This window comes from Bubalus kerabau, chromosome 8, assembly GCF_029407905.1.
Source record: "Bubalus kerabau isolate K-KA32 ecotype Philippines breed swamp buffalo chromosome 8, PCC_UOA_SB_1v2, whole genome shotgun sequence".
Classification (NCBI taxonomy): domain Eukaryota; kingdom Metazoa; phylum Chordata; class Mammalia; order Artiodactyla; family Bovidae; genus Bubalus; species Bubalus kerabau.
Window position 1 is genome coordinate 99,819,286 of NC_073631.1, and position 17,869 is coordinate 99,837,154.

The 17,869-nt window shown below is 43.1% G+C and overlaps 1 protein-coding gene across 3 annotated transcripts in view; it reads right to left on the bottom strand.

Moving 5' to 3' along the window:
• The window catches only part of CHCHD3 (coiled-coil-helix-coiled-coil-helix domain containing 3), a 287,018-nt gene that overhangs the window by 13,515 nt on the left and 255,634 nt on the right, over positions 1 to 17,869 (bottom strand). For all 3 annotated transcript variants that reach the window (XM_055590948.1, XM_055590950.1, XM_055590949.1), the window contains exon 7: positions 1,770 to 1,905. In XM_055590948.1, coding sequence (XP_055446923.1) covers positions 1,770 to 1,905 — 136 coding nt within the window. The remainder of the gene's footprint in view (positions 1 to 1,769; positions 1,906 to 17,869) is intronic.

Below are 17,869 nucleotides of genomic sequence, written 5' to 3' on the forward strand. Positions count from 1 at the left end.
GTTACAAGTTAATTTTGTTTTACTCTATGAATGTGGGCTACTGATCTCACCAGGTGGTGTACACAGTTCAACACAACCCAGACAATCAGGACGGAATCAACACTCTAGACGCCTTTGCAGGCGCTGCTTCCGTGATGCTACAGATCACATTGTGGACATGGGCACCTGTGTTACAAGACGCCGGTGTCAAAATATACACTTTGTCCCCGCCATTCTCTGCACTGACTACCACCATCACCTGGATACAGCACCTACATCAAGCTAGAAAAATCCACGAATCCAACTTACAGGTTCCATGTGCTTTAGTCAGTACTGATATAGATGGTTGGAGATTGTTAAGAGCATATCAGAAGCTATTTTTAATTAATAAAATGAACTTAACATTAGCAACATTGCTTCTACCAAAAACCTTGAAAGAAAGGAATTTCTGGCACACTACGGATAGTCAGACAAGTGCCACAGGAGCGGAACAGATAAAAGCCTCAGGCCACAAGATCTTTAACAACAACACAGGCTTTTAATAAATCTTGGTTCCAGTTTTTTACACTAGTTTTGCTGTTATTTTCCAGCTATCCAGACAATACTGACCCTCCCATATTTCCAGCGTGTTAGAAATTTATACTAACTGGCATTATTATAACTACAGCAAATTAGACTGCAGGAAGGCATGCTGTGCAACTCAAACACTAGATTTAGTTGGGTTACAAGGTCAACTCTAGGGAGTTTGTCAGCAGAAAGAACCACAGTTTCCAACAATGTTCATCTCTCAGAACCACCTATATCCAACTGTTAAATCAGTTAAATGATAGGCAATTATGTGACCTGCCAGAATTGTTAATTTGCTTCAGGGTTTATCATTGGCTTTCTAAAGTACATAAATTAGGGAGAACACACGTCCTGTGATCCTCCCATTATTCTGCTATGAAAGATCATACGAAGCATATGGCTATGGTACACAGAAGCAATGGGAACTGCTTCCTAAGCCCATCTCTGGCCTCTCTTTTCCTGCCCAACTGAGTGGACTCTACCAACTGGCAGAAGACTGAGAGGTGCTTGCATTTGAGGGGTGGGGAGTATGGAGGGGTTGTTTCAGTTTTATGTCTGCCTTTTGTTTTTTTAAACCAGGCTCTTGGCATGACTGCTGCTAAGTTGCTTCAGGCGTGTCTGACTCTGTGCAACCCCACAGACGGCAGCCCACCAGGCTCCCCCGTCCCTGGGATTCTCCAGGCAGGAACACTGGTGTGGGTTGCCATTTCCTTCTCCAATGCATGAAAGTGAAAAGTGAAAGTTAAGTCGCTCGGTCATGTTCGACTCTTAGCGACTCCATGGACTGCGGCCCACCAGGCTCCTCCATCCATGGGATTTCCCAGGCAAGAGTACTGGTGTGGGGTGCCAGTGCCTTCTCCATCGGCATGGCTACTACGTGTTTATGAACTTGAAGCTGTTGGCCTCTTAATGTGTATCCTTCCTCTTTGCTGGCTTTGACTACTGGCCCAGAATATGGGGCAATGACCTTGACGACACAATTACAGTGTAGAGGACAAAAATTCAGGGCAACCAGAAAAAGTATTATTTAAGTCTTTTTTTTTCTGCAAGTGGAACACAAGGATACTATGGACTCTTCCTACCACCATCTGGATGAAAGCTTAATCAACTCGTGACCGCAAGGAGCTTGTCACACACATTAACCTACTGAAGCCTTCCCAGTGCCCTGGATGGCAGTCCTTCTATTCCTCCGGCGCCCCCGGGAGCTTGGTTCGTACACCCACCTGTTTGGCCTGATTGACGCAGCGCATGTACTGGCTGGCCAAAGCCGAGCAGCTGAGGGTCTGCTGGGTGTTCTGGCGGTAACACTGGAGAATCTGGGCCTGCAGATCAGCACAGACGGGGTGATACTCATACCGCCTGGAAACAAAAACAGGTACCACTGAGACAAATGGGCTTCAACCTGAATGAAGATCAAGGCTAAAAAATATGTAAAGCATCAATATACAAATGTTGCAAATGAAAAAATAATAATTAAAAAAAAAAACTTTAAGAGAAATAATTTTCTTTGACCTTTTAAGAAAGATATTCCACAAGCTAAGTGACTACCACGAAATTCATTCTATTGACTGACACCCCCATGAGGCTCTCTGGACAGAGAAGCATTGCCACCCAATCCAAAACGTGACTGCATGAATGGAGCCAGTCACTCTGCAGACCAGCAGCTGGGTTGGCAACCTGGGAGCCTATGTTCTCTTCCGCTCCCACCTCCAGTGGGTCACAGAGCTGGAGATCCTGCAGTCCAGTCCTTTCTCCATACTCACTGTTCTTATATTAATTCTTAATCATTTATATCCTGGATTCAAGCCATGAATCTCTGGTCTTGTCTCTTAGCTTTCACCCTCCACTCCTACTCTCCCAAAAGGTTCTTTCTCACAGCCAAGTCTAGACAGCATCTGCTTTCCAAATGAAATACATGGTCAAACAGGCAGGTCCTTTGGGATCAGGTTCCTGCCTACTTTTTCGCCTCAGTTCCCACCCTGTACAAGCTGCAGCCTGACCACATTCCTTCATGTCTTTGGTTCTTCAGGGTTTGGTTCTTCCACATCTCTTCACGTCTTTGCTCCATTGCTCTTGATTTTGGAAATGCTCTGCACCCACGCCTCACCCTTTTCTATGTATCTGGAAAACACCTGGTTTAGTTGCTAAGTCGAGTCCGACTCTCACGATCCCATGGACTGTAGCCTGCCAGGCTCCTCTGTCCATGGGATTCTCTAGGGAAGAATACTGGAGTGGGCTGCCATTTCCTTCTCTAGGAAAACACCTACCCATCTTCTAACACTTGAGCTAAGTACTGAAGTGTAACCTCTATACGGCTTTCACTAGCTCTCTCCGTCCACAGTAGAGTCCATCATGCCCTTTATAATGACCTCTCGCCTGGATTAACTCTTTCACTGTGTACTTAACACTGACTGTACGACAGTCGACTGTGACTTACTAGCATGCAAACCCCAGTAAGGACTGCATCTTATTTTCTCTGTGATCTCAGCTATTGACATGGATCCCTCTTATAGAAGGCGTGCAATAAATTGTTCAGAATACAAATGAGTGGACAGAAAATTTTTTTCATTTTCTGAGCTAAAATTTTACTAATTATACTTACAAACCTCAAGATTTTAGAGTGCTTTCAGTGAATATGCAGTACTAACATAATGCTTCCAAAAAGCTGACAATATACACTTGAAAAATGGTAACAATAAAATATACCAAATGGATTATACAAACAAAACTGAAATACTCTTGTAAAAATGGTAGAGGAACTTGGATTATAAGGAATAAATACACAGAAAAATATATATATTATTATCACTTTAATCTAGGGAGTCTGTTTTTTTTAAATAGTTTTGTTTAATACAAAAGGTTCTAGACTTTCTTACCAGTTCTTTTCTTGAAATGTAAATTTGTTATTTCCATAGTAATCTTGAAAATAGCATTATTTTAAATTTGATGGGTTCTAAAATACCCCTAGAGAACACAGGAGAAATATGTCTCATCAATAAGGAAACCCCTGGGTGAAGATTTGTCTCCTCATTACTTTTATCCAACACTAAGCTAATATATATATATAGTTAGAATAGAAAACTGAAATGCAAACCACGTTACTAGCCCCTAAGGGAATTTACTTCTTACTACCCTCTGAAAAAGAAGAGAGAGAGATAACATTGTACTTTTTCATTCATTACCTTACTGTTTTGCCAAATACCCAAGAACAGAATTTAAATCCAATCCCATCCTAGCTTTAAGATTCTCAAGTTCAGATGTCTGTGAATGTCTCTGGACACGGATTTCCCTAATCCCCTACCATCAACATCAGTATCTAAAAGGAGGCAGCTGTGCTTCAAAGGGCAGAGGCACAGACACGACTGACTGATTACAGCAAGACACACATCTGAACAAATAATAAAGTAGGATTAAGCATCAGGTGAGCTGAGACAAGCACATGTACCACTAATGCTTCTAACAGCTGAAGAGGAAGCAGGGTTACATTCCATCCCAGTGCTGAGGACCAACATCCCTCCCATATACCTTGGATTCAAAACAGGGGAAGGGAGATGGGAGAGAAGGCTAGAAGCACCCTCCCTATTAACATGCAGTGAAAGACCGAAAAGAATGAGCTGCCACATACGGCTCATCACAGGAAGATGCTAGAGTATTCTTCCCTTCTAAAAAGACTATTCACAATAGGATTCATTCATCAAATACCATGGGCTCCTTAGAATGGGGTTATTTAAGGTTTAAGTAAGCATTTTATCTTGGGTTTAGCTATTACTCCTGCAAGTTAAATTCCATGAGTTATTTATGATTTGCAAGGTGTCAAAACATACTTTTGTCACCAGAAATCAATACTACTCACTTCCAGGGCCCTTGATTTCCTGTTTGGTAGTTAGGTCTGTGTGAGAGTGTGTGTGTGTGCACATGCAAATGTAGACATTTTCTGAAACCCTTTCTGTATACATGTCAGCCTGTATTGATGATTAGATGACAGAATGGGGGAAAGAGAGGATGGGAATCAGCGTAATTATCTTCCAGTTCCTGGACTAGGCTCTGGTATATTTTGCTTGGATTAACCTGTAAGGGCAAAGCTCTGTCTCTGTATTGATCTGCAATGCTTGTTATGCTGCCCTAATGCACTGTTTTCACTTTGGGAAAATGCTAAATGAGATTACTATCTAACATTAGAAGGCCATAAAACCCAAGCATGGCACCTTCCATTCAGGAAAAGGGTTTGAAAGTCATTTCCAATATGCATTATGGTAAACCCTCCGTAGAGTCATTGAGTCAGCAATTGATTTTTATTGACTGCTTCCATTCCTGCTTATGGAAAAAGCCACTATTAGGTAAAAATAACACAAGGCAGAATTTCAAGATACCCAGGAAGGAAAATTAAATCTTAGCTGCAAGAGACATTTAAACAATTTAATTTCTTGGTATGAAAAGATTAACAAAAATAAATAGTGAACAACAAAAGAGAAAGATGAAATATTTGGAGAACTCAAAACTATAAATAAAGACGTGAGAGAGAGAATAGTTATCCAAAAACATACTTAGCAAAAAGGAATTGGTAGAATAAAGTTGATACATGGAAATATATATTACTCAAAAAAAAAAAAAAAAATCCAGTTAGTGAAGCTGAAATTACTGGGGACTCTGACGGACCCACTGCCTGCACACCTGTCTGTCTACCCCTTCTTCCCTCTGTGCTCTCTAGTCCACTCCCAGTCTGTTCCCTGTCTCTTCCCTCTTTCTCACCAGCACGAGAAGCTGGGGCCAAGCCCTCCCCATCCCCGCCCCTCTTCACCCCGCGGTGGCACTTCAGGCCAAGGACCTCACTCATAGCATCCAGTGGCAGAACTAGAGACCAAATATCCAGATAAAGAACAAAAGCCACAGAAGCACTCTGGTAGGTAGTCTATAGCCAGTAACATATCAATTTTTTTTGCTAATGTTTAACAAACACTAATATTCATTGAAAAGGTAGCTTAGAAAATACATCCAAGTATTTTTCTTATAACAATGACAGATCCATTGTAGAAACTTCAGCGGGGGGCGGAATCCCAATTAAGGCTAAGTCCTTAAAATATCATGGTGATGGACAAAAATTATCACTACTGTTTCTGATCATTTCCTTCAAAGAGTTTCCTGTAACCTAGGAATTAACTGGTCAAAGAGAAATGAAGATACTTTGGTAAAAATGAAGTTGAGACAAACAAGCCGTATTCAGAACTCTCTTCTTAAGGCTCTGGTATAATACGTTTCTACCTGGTTATCTGTTTTAGAGCTATCTGTTGATTTGGCTGCTGCCTTTCCTACTTTCATATCTTAGAAACTTCTTTGATGTGGGTCTGAGCTTTCTATTTCAAGGAAACTACTTACCCATCTTTTCAGTTCTAATATAAACCACAAGGATAATGAGGTAATTTCAGAGAAGGGAAAAAAATATGGAGATAGCCCTCCTCACGCCACTTAGAAGGCTCAAGAAGTCATATAATAGTGAGCAGGCAGAACTCCTGAAGCTCTCAGGAACACAAAAACCATTCTAAGTGGAGGGTGGATATGAGAATGGATACCAGGGTAGCAACCATGCATCCTTTGTGGGATCTGGTGGCCTCATAAAACAATTACCTATTACATTAAAAGCAGGTACATGACACATCCGGGGAGGGAAACGCTGAGTTCTAACTTCTGCAGCACAATGCAAAAGCTCTAACTGTAATTCTGTGCTAAAAATGTTTCACTAGATTGCTAAGTCCAGGGTCTTTCTGCTTTTCTTTCACAACACAAAACTAAAACTGCCAAGCATCTTGCCAATATTTGGTAATTCACTAATTTCTCTTATCATGTGTCATAAAGCTATCATAAATGTAATATAAAGGAAGTATTTATCTCAAATGTATTCATTATCTTTTATTAAGTTTTTTCATTTTTAATTTTACTTTAAATTACAATCGTTTTCAGAATAAAATGTAAACAGCCTCTTTCTAACAGTGCAAGATTTGAAAAACAACTCAATTTCAAGCTTTTCTGACATTCTTAATAACTGCTAACCATCTTTATTAATGATGTTTCTATCTGAACTGTAATCAAATTTCCACAATTACAGTTTGGAAGCAGCTTAACATCTCCAAAAGCTGCTTGCTTTCTCTGCTTCAGTTTGTCTTCATATACATTTCGCTATAAAATCTTAATAAGTAAAATAAAATAAAAAGACTTATAAAAATATTTATTTTACAAAATGAACACTAGATGATGTTTGTCTATCACCTCATCAAAAAATTTTTCTCTGCCCCATCAAAAAACCTACAAGCTGTGGAATGAAAACACTCCAGGACCAAATGTTAAATCTGAATCTCCAAAGACTTCATCAGTGTGTAAATGAGACCAAGTCATCTTAACACACACCAAATGACTTTTATTTGAAATATCTCAATAAGGCTTTAAGGCCAGGAAAAGCATCACCAGCACCACGATCATCACCAGCCTCATGATTATTTTGATTAAAACGTGGAAAATCTAACTTTATAAAATAATTTTAATTAGAAAACTGAGAAAATGTTAATATTGAGCATACACAATGCACTGCCCTTGGACTTCTTTTACTTTAAATACATGCATCTATATAATACTTTGAACTCGTATTCACTCGTGTGTGTGTGTGTGTGTGTGTGTGCGTGTGTATGTTCAGTCGTGTCTGACTCTTTGTGACCCCATGGATTGTAGCTCACCAGTCTCCTCTGCCCATGGTATTTCCGAGGCAGGAACACTGGAGTGGGTTGCCATTTCCTTCTCCAGGGGGTCTTCTCAACCCAGAGATCAAACCCGTGTTTCTTACATCTCCAGAATTGGCAGGTGGATTCTCTACCAACTGCGCCACCTAGGAAGCCCACTGCACTCATACCAACACAAATTAAAATTACATTAAGTTATTTCACCTAGGAGGCTTTGTGAGTTATTTCCATTTCCCCGATCTTGCTACTTTAGAATATTCCCTGAAATTGGGCTAAGGATGGAAAATATGAGAGCTATTTCTTTCATCTCTTGGTCTACTCAGTACTCCAACAACAAACACTGAGCCACATTTATCAAGCATGCATTACATGCGACTCACTATGGTAGGTGCTGAATAAGACACACTCCTTGCCTTCCACTGACCCCCAAACTGGGGGCGGGGAGGGGGCGGGGTTGGCGGCACCGGAGACAGAAGTGCACACAGAGTCTTACAATGAGAATGATAAGTTGTAAACAAAGTGCTAAACAGAGCTCTGATTCTGAATGGAACAGAAACTGAACAGACAGTGTTCCAGACAAGCAGACATCCATCACCAGTGAACAGGAAGTGAGGGCTGGCCTTAGGGTTCTCTTGAAGTAACTTTCAAGCCAGCAGGAAGATCTGTCCATAGCACCTGAAATATAGAGATAGGCCCCGAGATGGAGAGAACAGACCTCCTCACACCGTGGAGATATGAATACACCCACAGTCTGGTGACTCCAAGCCTTCTGGATGCTTCTGCTTTCTCTGAGAGCAAAGTTTAGTGCTTATGTTCATGACATCTGCCAGCACAGACGTGGTTTGGAGAGCTGGGAGTAGCCACGTACAGTAAGAGCTTATAAATTCTGAGTTAAGTAGGGGATCCCCTGTAAATAACCAGAGGCCAGGAGCCCGGTTTCAGACCTGTCAACAATAAACAAATGTTGAGACAGGTTTCCAGTTGCTTTGTCTTGGTAGGAGGGTGGTGGTGGTAACTTTCAGAAGTACTCAGCCTTCATCATATTCCCTACTTAGGGACTGCCTTCTGCAACCACAGAGAAGGAAATGGCAACCCACTCCAGTGTCCTTGCCTGGAGAATCCCATGGACAGAGGAGTCTGGTGGGCTGCAGACCACGGAGTTGCAAAGAGTCGAGCATGACTGAGTGACGAACACTTCTGCAACCACTCTATTGCTTTACTACTTCATATGGCCAGAAGGAGAAAACTGGATAAATTGGTCCTAGATCAAGGCCCAGATCTGGAGGCAGGAGGGAGATAGGAGGAGCTGGAATAAGATGGGGAAGAACCTTCCAGAATCTGAGGGGACTCCTGGAGAAGAAAGGGAAGGCATTATCGGCCAGAACAGTCCAGATGGAGAGAGAGCAGAGGGACAGGCTGAGCAGCTAACCCACCTGTGAGGAAGGATAAGGGAAAGGGGAGGCTGCAAGTTCCAGCCTACGGGGCTGGAACAAACAGGCATTTGTTTCCAAATCCTGGAAGGGTTCACCACGCATCCTTCGTGCTCAAGTCCGCAGGCTTAGGAGAGGAAGAGCTGGATACAGCCGACGTGGCTGTCCCCCGCACAGCCACGGGGAAGGCGCCAGTGCTGGCGAATCTAGCGGGTTTTTCCTGACAGAGCACACTTGAAACGAAGACATGCCAAGAGCAAGTTGGGCACCAGACACAACGTCCCAGAGGCCACCCTTCCATATATGGAGCAATACTTATTTCATAGGATTTATCATGTCACTCTCATCAATGCACTCTCACTATTGCAGTGGCACGGAATCAGAGCACCTTCCAGTTGAGCAGTGTGGTACCAGCAGCCTGTGCGGAAATACGGTCAAGCACACACTGTCATGTTAGGCCCCTATTTCTAGGCACTTATAATTTTTCAAAAAGCATTACCCTCTGGGATGAATTGTCTACGCTCCTTTCTCAGTTGAGGAGTGACTGGGGGGTGAGATGTTCGGTGATATTCCATTTGAGTCACCCAAGCATAAAACTACATGCCAGTACCCTTACCTCTTCCCTGCGGTGATCAAATCTGAGAGTGCTTTTACTACTAATATAACTCAAGAACAGCTTAATTTAAAACAATTCAAAACCCCCATGTATCTCAATGACTGTGACACAGTCTAAAAAACTGGATTAAGATCAAATTTTAAGTCTGTAATGAGAGAGCGTGTTATATTACATTAGGTGATACTCTTCTTTTCACCAACATTTTGAAAGCAAGATCCAAATACTAGGTACACCCAGGGAGGAATGTGTCTGACTCTCTTTAACTGAAAGAACTGCAAATGTATTTACTGCAGTGACAAGTAAAGGATAAAATTATCCACACTGATCTGCCCTAAGTGAAAGTCACTCAGTCGTGTCCAACTCTTTGTGAGACCCCACGGACTATACTGTCCATGGAATTCTCCAGGCCAGAATACTGGAGTGGGTAGCCTTTCCTTCTCCAGGGGATCATCCCAACCCATGGATCGAACCCAGGTCTCCCGCATTGCAGGCGGATTCTGTACCAGCTGAGCCACAAGGGAAGCACAAGAATACTGGAGTGAGTAGCCTAGCCCTTCTGCAGGTTATCTTCCCGACCCAGGAACTGAAGCGGGGTCTCCTGCATTGTGGGCAGATTCTTTACCAACTGAGCTATCAGGGAAGCCCCCAAAGTGTCAGAGTGCTAATAATGAGGAGTGGAAAGAGGGCTAGAGCTGGGCCTTCTGTCTGTTTCCTGTCCTGGTGACAATCTGTAGGGGAGGAGGCTGAGGGTCTGCCCGTGGCAAGAGGGAAATCGCAAAGAGGGCGCCCTAAGCCATGCCAGCAAACCTCCAGGAAATGGCCAGGCAGAAAAATGCCACCTGGACATCAGGTGAAGGGGGGAGGTAAACATGTGCAGAAACACAAAGAGGGAAAAATATTCGTATCTGTAAAAGAAACACCCTCATAAAGCTCACAGGTGGGTCCAGGGTCAGAGTGTGCATCAGGAAGTGCTACAGCTGTGCTGAGGAAGTAGCTGAGGGTAATCTATGGAGTCCATGGAGGAGAGGAGACGGGGTCTTGAAAGTCTTACCCTCAATGAAGGGTAAAACGGCAAGAGGACACGTAAGAGGCTCCACGTGAGCCAAGGCCCAGGTCTCAGTCAAACTGGGCATGTCCAGGGGATCAGGTTGCAGGGAGGCTGGCAGAGGTGAGGTGGTGCTGAAAAGGGAGGCACTGGGATGCGGATGGTCTTCTGACAAGGCAGAAGATACTTAGATTCTGTTCTGCGGGGGAAGACAAGCCACCAACCTTTCTAAATGAGAGAATACATTTACAAACGTGCTCTCTTAGAAAGCTGACTGGATGTGAATAAAACAGATGGATGAAAGTGGGAAGCATCCAGGCTGGGAGGCCAGTGGAGCTATGTCCAGCTATAAGGACAGGCAGGAACAGAGGCACTGGGAAGCAAGGATGTGGTAACTGAGAGATGTGGACATAAAGAAGGGCAACACACACATGGCTTCAGTTCGGCTAAGTTCAGTCACTCAGTCTCGTCTGACTCTTTGGGACCCCATGGACTGCAGCACACCAGGCCTCCCTGTCCATCACCAACTGCCAGAGTCTACCCAAACCCATGTCCATTGAGTTGGTGATGCAATCCAACCATCTCATCCTCTGTCATCTCCTTCTCCTCCTGACCTGAATCTTTCCCAGCATCCGGATCTTTTCAAATGAGTCAGCTCTTCGCATCAGGTGGCCAAAGTATCGGAGTTTCAGCTTCAACATCAGTCCTTCCAAAGAACACCCAGGACTGATCTTTAGGATGGACTGGTTGGATCTCCTTGCAGTCCAAGGGACTTTCAAGAGTCTTCTCCAACACCACAGTTCAAAACCATCAATTCTTAAGCACTCAGCTTTCTTTATAGTCCAACTCTCACATCCATACATGACTACTGGAAAAACCATAGCCTTGACTAGATGGACCTTTGTTGGCAAAGTAATGTCTCTGCTTTTGAATATGCTGTCTAGGTTGCTCATAACTTCCCTTCCAAGGAGTAAGCGTCTTTTAATTTCATGGCAGCAGTCACCGTCTGCAGTGATTTTGGAGCCCAAAAATATAAAGTCAGCCACTGTTTCCACTGTTTCCCCATCTATCTGCCATGAAGTGATAGGACCGGATGCCATGATCTTAGTTTTCTGAATGTTGAGCTTTAAGCCAACTTTTTCACTCTCCTCTTTCACTTTCATCAAGAGGCTCTTTAGTTCTTCCTCACTTTCTGCCATAAAGGGTGGTGTCATCTGCATATCTGAGGTTATTGATATTTCTCCTTGCAATCTTGATTCCAGCTTATGCTTCTTCCAGCCAGCATTTCGCATGATGTACTCTGCATATAAGTTAAATAAGCAGGGTGACAATATACAGCCTCGACGTACTCCTTTTCCTATTTGGAACCAATCTGTTGTTCCATGTCCAGTTCTAACTGTGGCTTCCTGACCTGCATACAGATTTTTTAAGAGGCAGGTCAGGTGGTTTGGTATTCCCATCTCTTTCAGAATTTTCCACAGTTTATTGTGATCCACACAGTCGAAGGCTTTGGCCTAGTCAATAAAGCAGAAATAGATGTTTTTCTGAAACTCTCTTGCTTTTTTGATGATCCAGTGGATGTTGGCAATTCGATCTCTGGTTCGTCTGCCTTTTCTAAAACCAGCTGGAACATCTGGAAGTTCACGGTTCATGTATTGTTGAAGCCTGCGTTGGGGAATTTTGAGCATTACTTTACTAGTGTGTGAGATCAGTGCAATTGTGCAGTAGCATAGATTACACCTGGGGATTAAAAGAATGAAAGTGCTCAAGTGATGTTGCTCCCAAGTGGAAACAACCCACCAAGATCTAGAGCATGGAGTCAGAGCTCAGCACTGGGAACAGGGCCACCATCACGGACTGGGCCTTCCGAGCAAAAGGCGGGGAGTGCGGAGAGAGATGGCAGGAGGGACACCTGAGCTCTGGGCAGCAGCCCTGTTTTGGGGGGAGGTGACAGGGAAGGAAGATGGAGCAGTCAGAGAACTGGGAGTGGAGGGAAGAACCAGTATGACACAGCATCACAAGGCTGGGAAATCAGAGCTTCATGAAAAAGGAAAAAGGCAAAAATACAGACCAATAAAATGCCGTGGAATTCAATCCCCAGCAATTTAGAGAAATAATTTCACTATAGGGCATAAGACAGAAGTCAGACAGCAAGAAATTGGCAAATAAGAAAATGGGCAGTAAAGAGAGGAAGGCAGTGGGATTAGGTTAGTTCAATATCCTTTACGGAGTGCTTGTTCTATACCAGGTTGTTTGTGTGTGTGCGTGTGCGTGTGCGTGTGTGTGTGTGTGTCTGTCTGTCTGTCTGTCTGTGTGTGAGAGAGAGAGATAGAGACATATACTCATCCTGTAAGAGCTGCTTTTATGGGGCACATCTGGGAACAGTAAAAATATGAAAGGAGGGAGCACGGCTGGCTGGAGATGACTGGAAAAGGTCTCAGATGAATGAATTCAGAAGTCTTAAAGAACAAGAAAGACCCAGGCAATGAGATAGGACTGCAAGGCACTCCAAACAGAAAAGAGGAAGATGGAAAGGCTGCGGAAGAAGAGAAGAAAGTTTGGAGGCAGTGATGTCACTAATGAACTTTTTTCTTTTTTAAGATTCATATGGAAATTTACATACAAATCAGAAAGCCATAAACAGTGTCAGCAAGGACATGCTCTGTCAGCAATAAAGGAATTCCCAATAAGTATAGTAATTAGCAGAAGTGACCTACTCCAAAGTTGGGTGGAAGGGAAAGCTATGTGAAAAGGGGAGTGTTTTGATTCAACAGTCTTTATTTATTTATTTGACTGCACCAGGTCTCAGCTGCAGGATGAGGATTTGGTTTCCTGACCAGGATCAAACCTGGGCCCTCTGCATCAAGAGCACAGAGTCTTAGCTAATGGACCACCAAGGAAGTCCCCACTGTGAGTCTTTAAAAAGAAAGACAAGAAGGCAGAAAGGAGGGTAGATGTGGGTATGATTAAGGAGAAAAATAGACCTCTTGGTTAAAGCTGAAGTCCACAGAAAGGAATATTAAAAGTGGGGTTGGTGAGAAGGAGGAGTGGAAGGGAAATCTTTCAGTAGGAAATCCCCAAAGCTAGATGAGTCATCTGACAGCAATGGCAATTCATATGAGTTAGGGAAGAAATCCACTGGAAGAAAGGGAAGAATCCACAAGAAGAAGGATTCTCCTTCTAAAGGCATCAGCAAGTGCTGGTGACGGAAGAGCTGAGATGGGACTGCAAACCTGGAAATGCCTGAGGACACGCCAGCCTTTGGCACAAGCCCTTCTGATTCAAGCTCAGAAACCTTGTGAGAAATGAGACAAAGAAACTGCCTTATTATTTTAAGTCACAGGGCAAGCCATTGGGAATAACATGTACCACTGAGTGTTTGAAAAGCCTATAGATTTCTCTTGTCTGTCAGAGAAGCTGGTCCCTTCTCTTTCTCTTTGCTCTCTCCCAATCCCCTCCTCTCGTGTAAAGGGGAGCCATTTCCAGAGCTCAGGTCTTTGTCCCTGCTGTTCTTCTCCTGTGGAAGTTATTCTTCCCTCTGGGGGTTTTCTCCTTTTGCTTTGTGTGTGATGAAATGGGTTTTCTAGTTGCTCCCCATCAGTTAGAAACTCCGTAATCTTAGGTTTCTTGGGGTTTCGATTCTTTGTAAAATACGCAGATAGTAATCCTACCCCTCTGAAGCTAGGGACTCAATCTGATGGTCCTCATATCCTTTCTATCTTGAAGACCGCTAGACTAGGCAACAACTGGATATGGCCAGTTTCTTTGATTTCCATTTTCTTACCTAGACAAGATCTTCCTTCCATTTTCCACCAACCGCAGTATTGTTAGCTCAGCATCACGCATCCAATTTTGGCTCTTTTGTTCTGGTTGAATACTTCCTACTGAAGAAGTCATTGAGACTGCTAGCTCCTTTTTGGAAAAGCCTTTCACTTTCAACCCTTCCTCGGTTCCACCCTAGGTTAAGCTATAGTTCATGCCTGCTGCTATTGCTGCTAAGTCGCTTCAGTCGTGTCGGACTCTATGCAACCCCATGGACGGCAGCCCACCAGGCTCCCCCGTCCCCGGGATTCTCCAGGCAAGAACACTGGAGTGGGTTGCCAATTCCTTCTCCAATGCATGAAAGTGAAAAGTGAAAGTGAAGTCGCTCAGTCGTGTCTGACTCTTAGTGACCCCATGGACCACAGCCCACCAGGCTCCTCCATCCATGGGATTTTCCAGGCAAGAGTGCTGGAGTGGGGTGCCATCGCCTTCTCCAACAGTTCATGCCTAGACTACTGTTATTATCAGCCTCCAAACAGTCTGCCCTCAGCTGCCCACTTTTCGAGCTCATCAACATGAGTTCTACTAAATGCATAACCTGCAAATGCCCACCTTTCTTAAGGGGCAATTGGGACTCTTCCCTCTCCCTCCCCTCCCGTAACTAATTTTATTTTTAAAATGTCTCATATTCCTTACCTTCTCATCAGCTACTACCCATGTTATTAGGAGAAAGGGACTCCACTTAAACTTCTACTGAACCACTATATACCTATTCTGGCCTCAAAGGGAAGCACAGATGGTGACACGTGCAAGGTTGTTTTCAAACACAATCTAATATGAACCAGTGTAACAGCCAGAGAGCACAACTCCACATATTCCTAACGTCTACTTCCCAGGCCATGTATAAAATTATAAAATCATCCTCTGAATTGATTTTATTTTTCACCCGTGGGTGAGGGCACTGTCTACAACAGTGATAAGTTTCCACAGGAACTAAATCCAATTTCAAAGGGTTTGAATATTGAGGCTTTTTTTTTTTTTAAGTGCTCAAACAACATGATTTTGTACCTAGTGCCTTACATCTTTGAAACTTGGAAAGTATTATAAATATTAATCTCTTAAGTCTCTGAAAGGCTGTGGAATGGAGGGTGGTGGTGGGGGAACTCTTTGCATTTGGGAAATAGATATGTTCAAGGTAACTGGTAGAGAAAAGAACTTAGGAGGTGGGTTACTAACTCAGACTATGTTTATCTCTATCATTAAGAACAACTAATCTATGGTAACACTACTGACCAATTTTTGGAAGACAAATATATTATGCATTCAAAGAGCTAGTACTTCCCCATATGAGGGATACACCACTGAAGAATTTAATAACAGATAAAAATGAAGAGTTTATATGGGATATATAATCACAGTGAACTACATTGCATCTACAGAACACCCACACAATTACTCTTTAGTTTAAAAGTTCAAACATTTCTTTTTTCGGTTCTGATTAAAGTGTTCGGTATTGATGCCGTAACACATCATCCAATCTCACCTCTTGTGCTACTTAAACAGATTTTGGCATTTTTCTGAGGACAGGCAAGATTTAGCAAATTGGCTTAACATTCTCAGCTGCTGCTGTGGAGACGGAAATTAACAAGACTAACCATGAAAGTAGAGAAAACAACCTCCTGCACACAAATTCTTCAAATGATTATGATGCGCCTCACACACGAGCACTTCAGAGGCGGAATCTCAGTGGTTCCTACGTAAAGCGAAAATGATGTGTTGCTGCAGGAGCCAACAACGCATTTCTCAACTTGTGTCCTGGCCTGGATTCCCCGTGCTGAGCCCCACTAGTTTTACATCTCCCCAAGGGTTCCAATTCAGCAGTATTAATCTAAGCCTTCGCACGCAGCTCCAGTCTCTGAACGTCTGCCATGTGACTGTCCTTTAATGCAGCTCTCCAGTGAGTGTTTCTGGAGGAAAATCATATAACCAGGGTAAATTCACAGGTAGCCACTAATTTCTACCTCCCATGTTTCTACAGTTCTGTGGTAAATTCACTCTTGCCCCCTTCCAATGACTATTTCATTCCATTTCCATTCCCCCTTCACTCCTGACCATATTTCTAGTTTTCACTGAGAAAAACAGAAACCAAGAGACAACTCCCTCACTGATCCACCATAAAATCTGGATCTGCACCTTTTCTACAGTTACTTTGGAGAAAGGGTGCCTCTCTGATAACCATTTCTTTCCCTACTGTATCATTTTCACGAGCTTGCCCACCTTCTCTAGAAGAGTGCTAATCCGAGAACCCCCTGCAGTGACGGCAAGGGTCACGTCTATGCAGCCCAACACACTGGTCAAGGTCAGGTACTGCTACTGATCACCTGAAAGGTGACTAATGCATCAGAGGTAAAACTTTATATCTTACTTAATTTAAAACTAAACAGTCACCCATGGCTAGTGGCTTTCATATTGTTTCAAGCCCAACTCTAGCAAACACTATTCTTATGACAGCCACCTCCACTCCCTACCTTCCATCCACTCGCTTCTATTCATATCCAAGTGACCAAATCCAACCATTCTTAGTAGACATTTTGTAGGACCCACTGGCATGGACTTGCTTGAGTAAATTATTCTCTCCTTGTGAAAGGGGCGTTTGGCTTCTGTAAACACTACATTTCCTTCCTTGTTTCTCCTCCAGCTCTTCTTCTAACAGATCTCCAGATGTGGGAGTTTCTCTGCTCTTCTCTCTATATACTCTCTCCACCATGATCTCAACCACTCTCATGGCCTTAATGCCACTGACGAGCTAACAACTATCAAATTCTGTATCTCCAGTCCTGCCTTCCTACAGGTGACTGCCTTGTGCTATTCACACTGAAGATTTTATACGTGCCACATTTTTAAAATCAAACAATTCCTTCTTCTACCCTCAATTTGCTCTTTCTTCCCCATCTCAGTGGATGGAGCTTCTCAAATCAGGGAATCACCTTGATATCTACCTTTCTCTCATTCCCAATATCCAATCTGTCACTAAGTCTTATCAATTAAACTTCTAGAATAGATCTGAAATTGACCTCTTTCTCTCCATCATCATTATTCTAGATCAAGTCACCACCACCACCAGGAATATTTTAAAAATCTCGTAGTTAGTTTTCTGCTGGTTTCTTTTCTAAGTCCTCCAGCCTCATTTCTACTGCAATTCACTATGAACACAACAACTGGAGTTCCCCTTTTTAAATGAATCTTAGAACTTACAGGTTATAATGCTAATCTTTTGAACACTTTCTACCGCTTTTGGGATAAAATTCACAATACTAATTATGGCCAAGTAGGACATGGTTCTCCCCAACCCCCATCTCATCTCTCTCCACTCTGCTTTCCTGCAGGCTTCCTTTCAGAACCCCAAAGGAGCTATGCTCCTTCCTTGGGGCCTTAACACAGGCTGATCTTGCTGCTTAAATGACCTTCCATAAAGCTCCCCCTATTATCAGTTGAGATAATAATAACAATAGTAATAATAGCAGCCACTGTTATTTTGTTAAAATGCTTACCATGTAGCAAGCATTATATTGAGAGCACACGCATTATCTTACTAATGTTTACAAGTCTTAAATGGTAAGCGCCCATGAAGAAGTTGCCCTTTAGAGTGGTTAAGCAACTTGCTTGATAACAGGTGTTATCAGCTAAGATAACACCTATTATCTTAGCCTGAAAAGGGGTCATCCCTGAACGTTCATGGTGGATT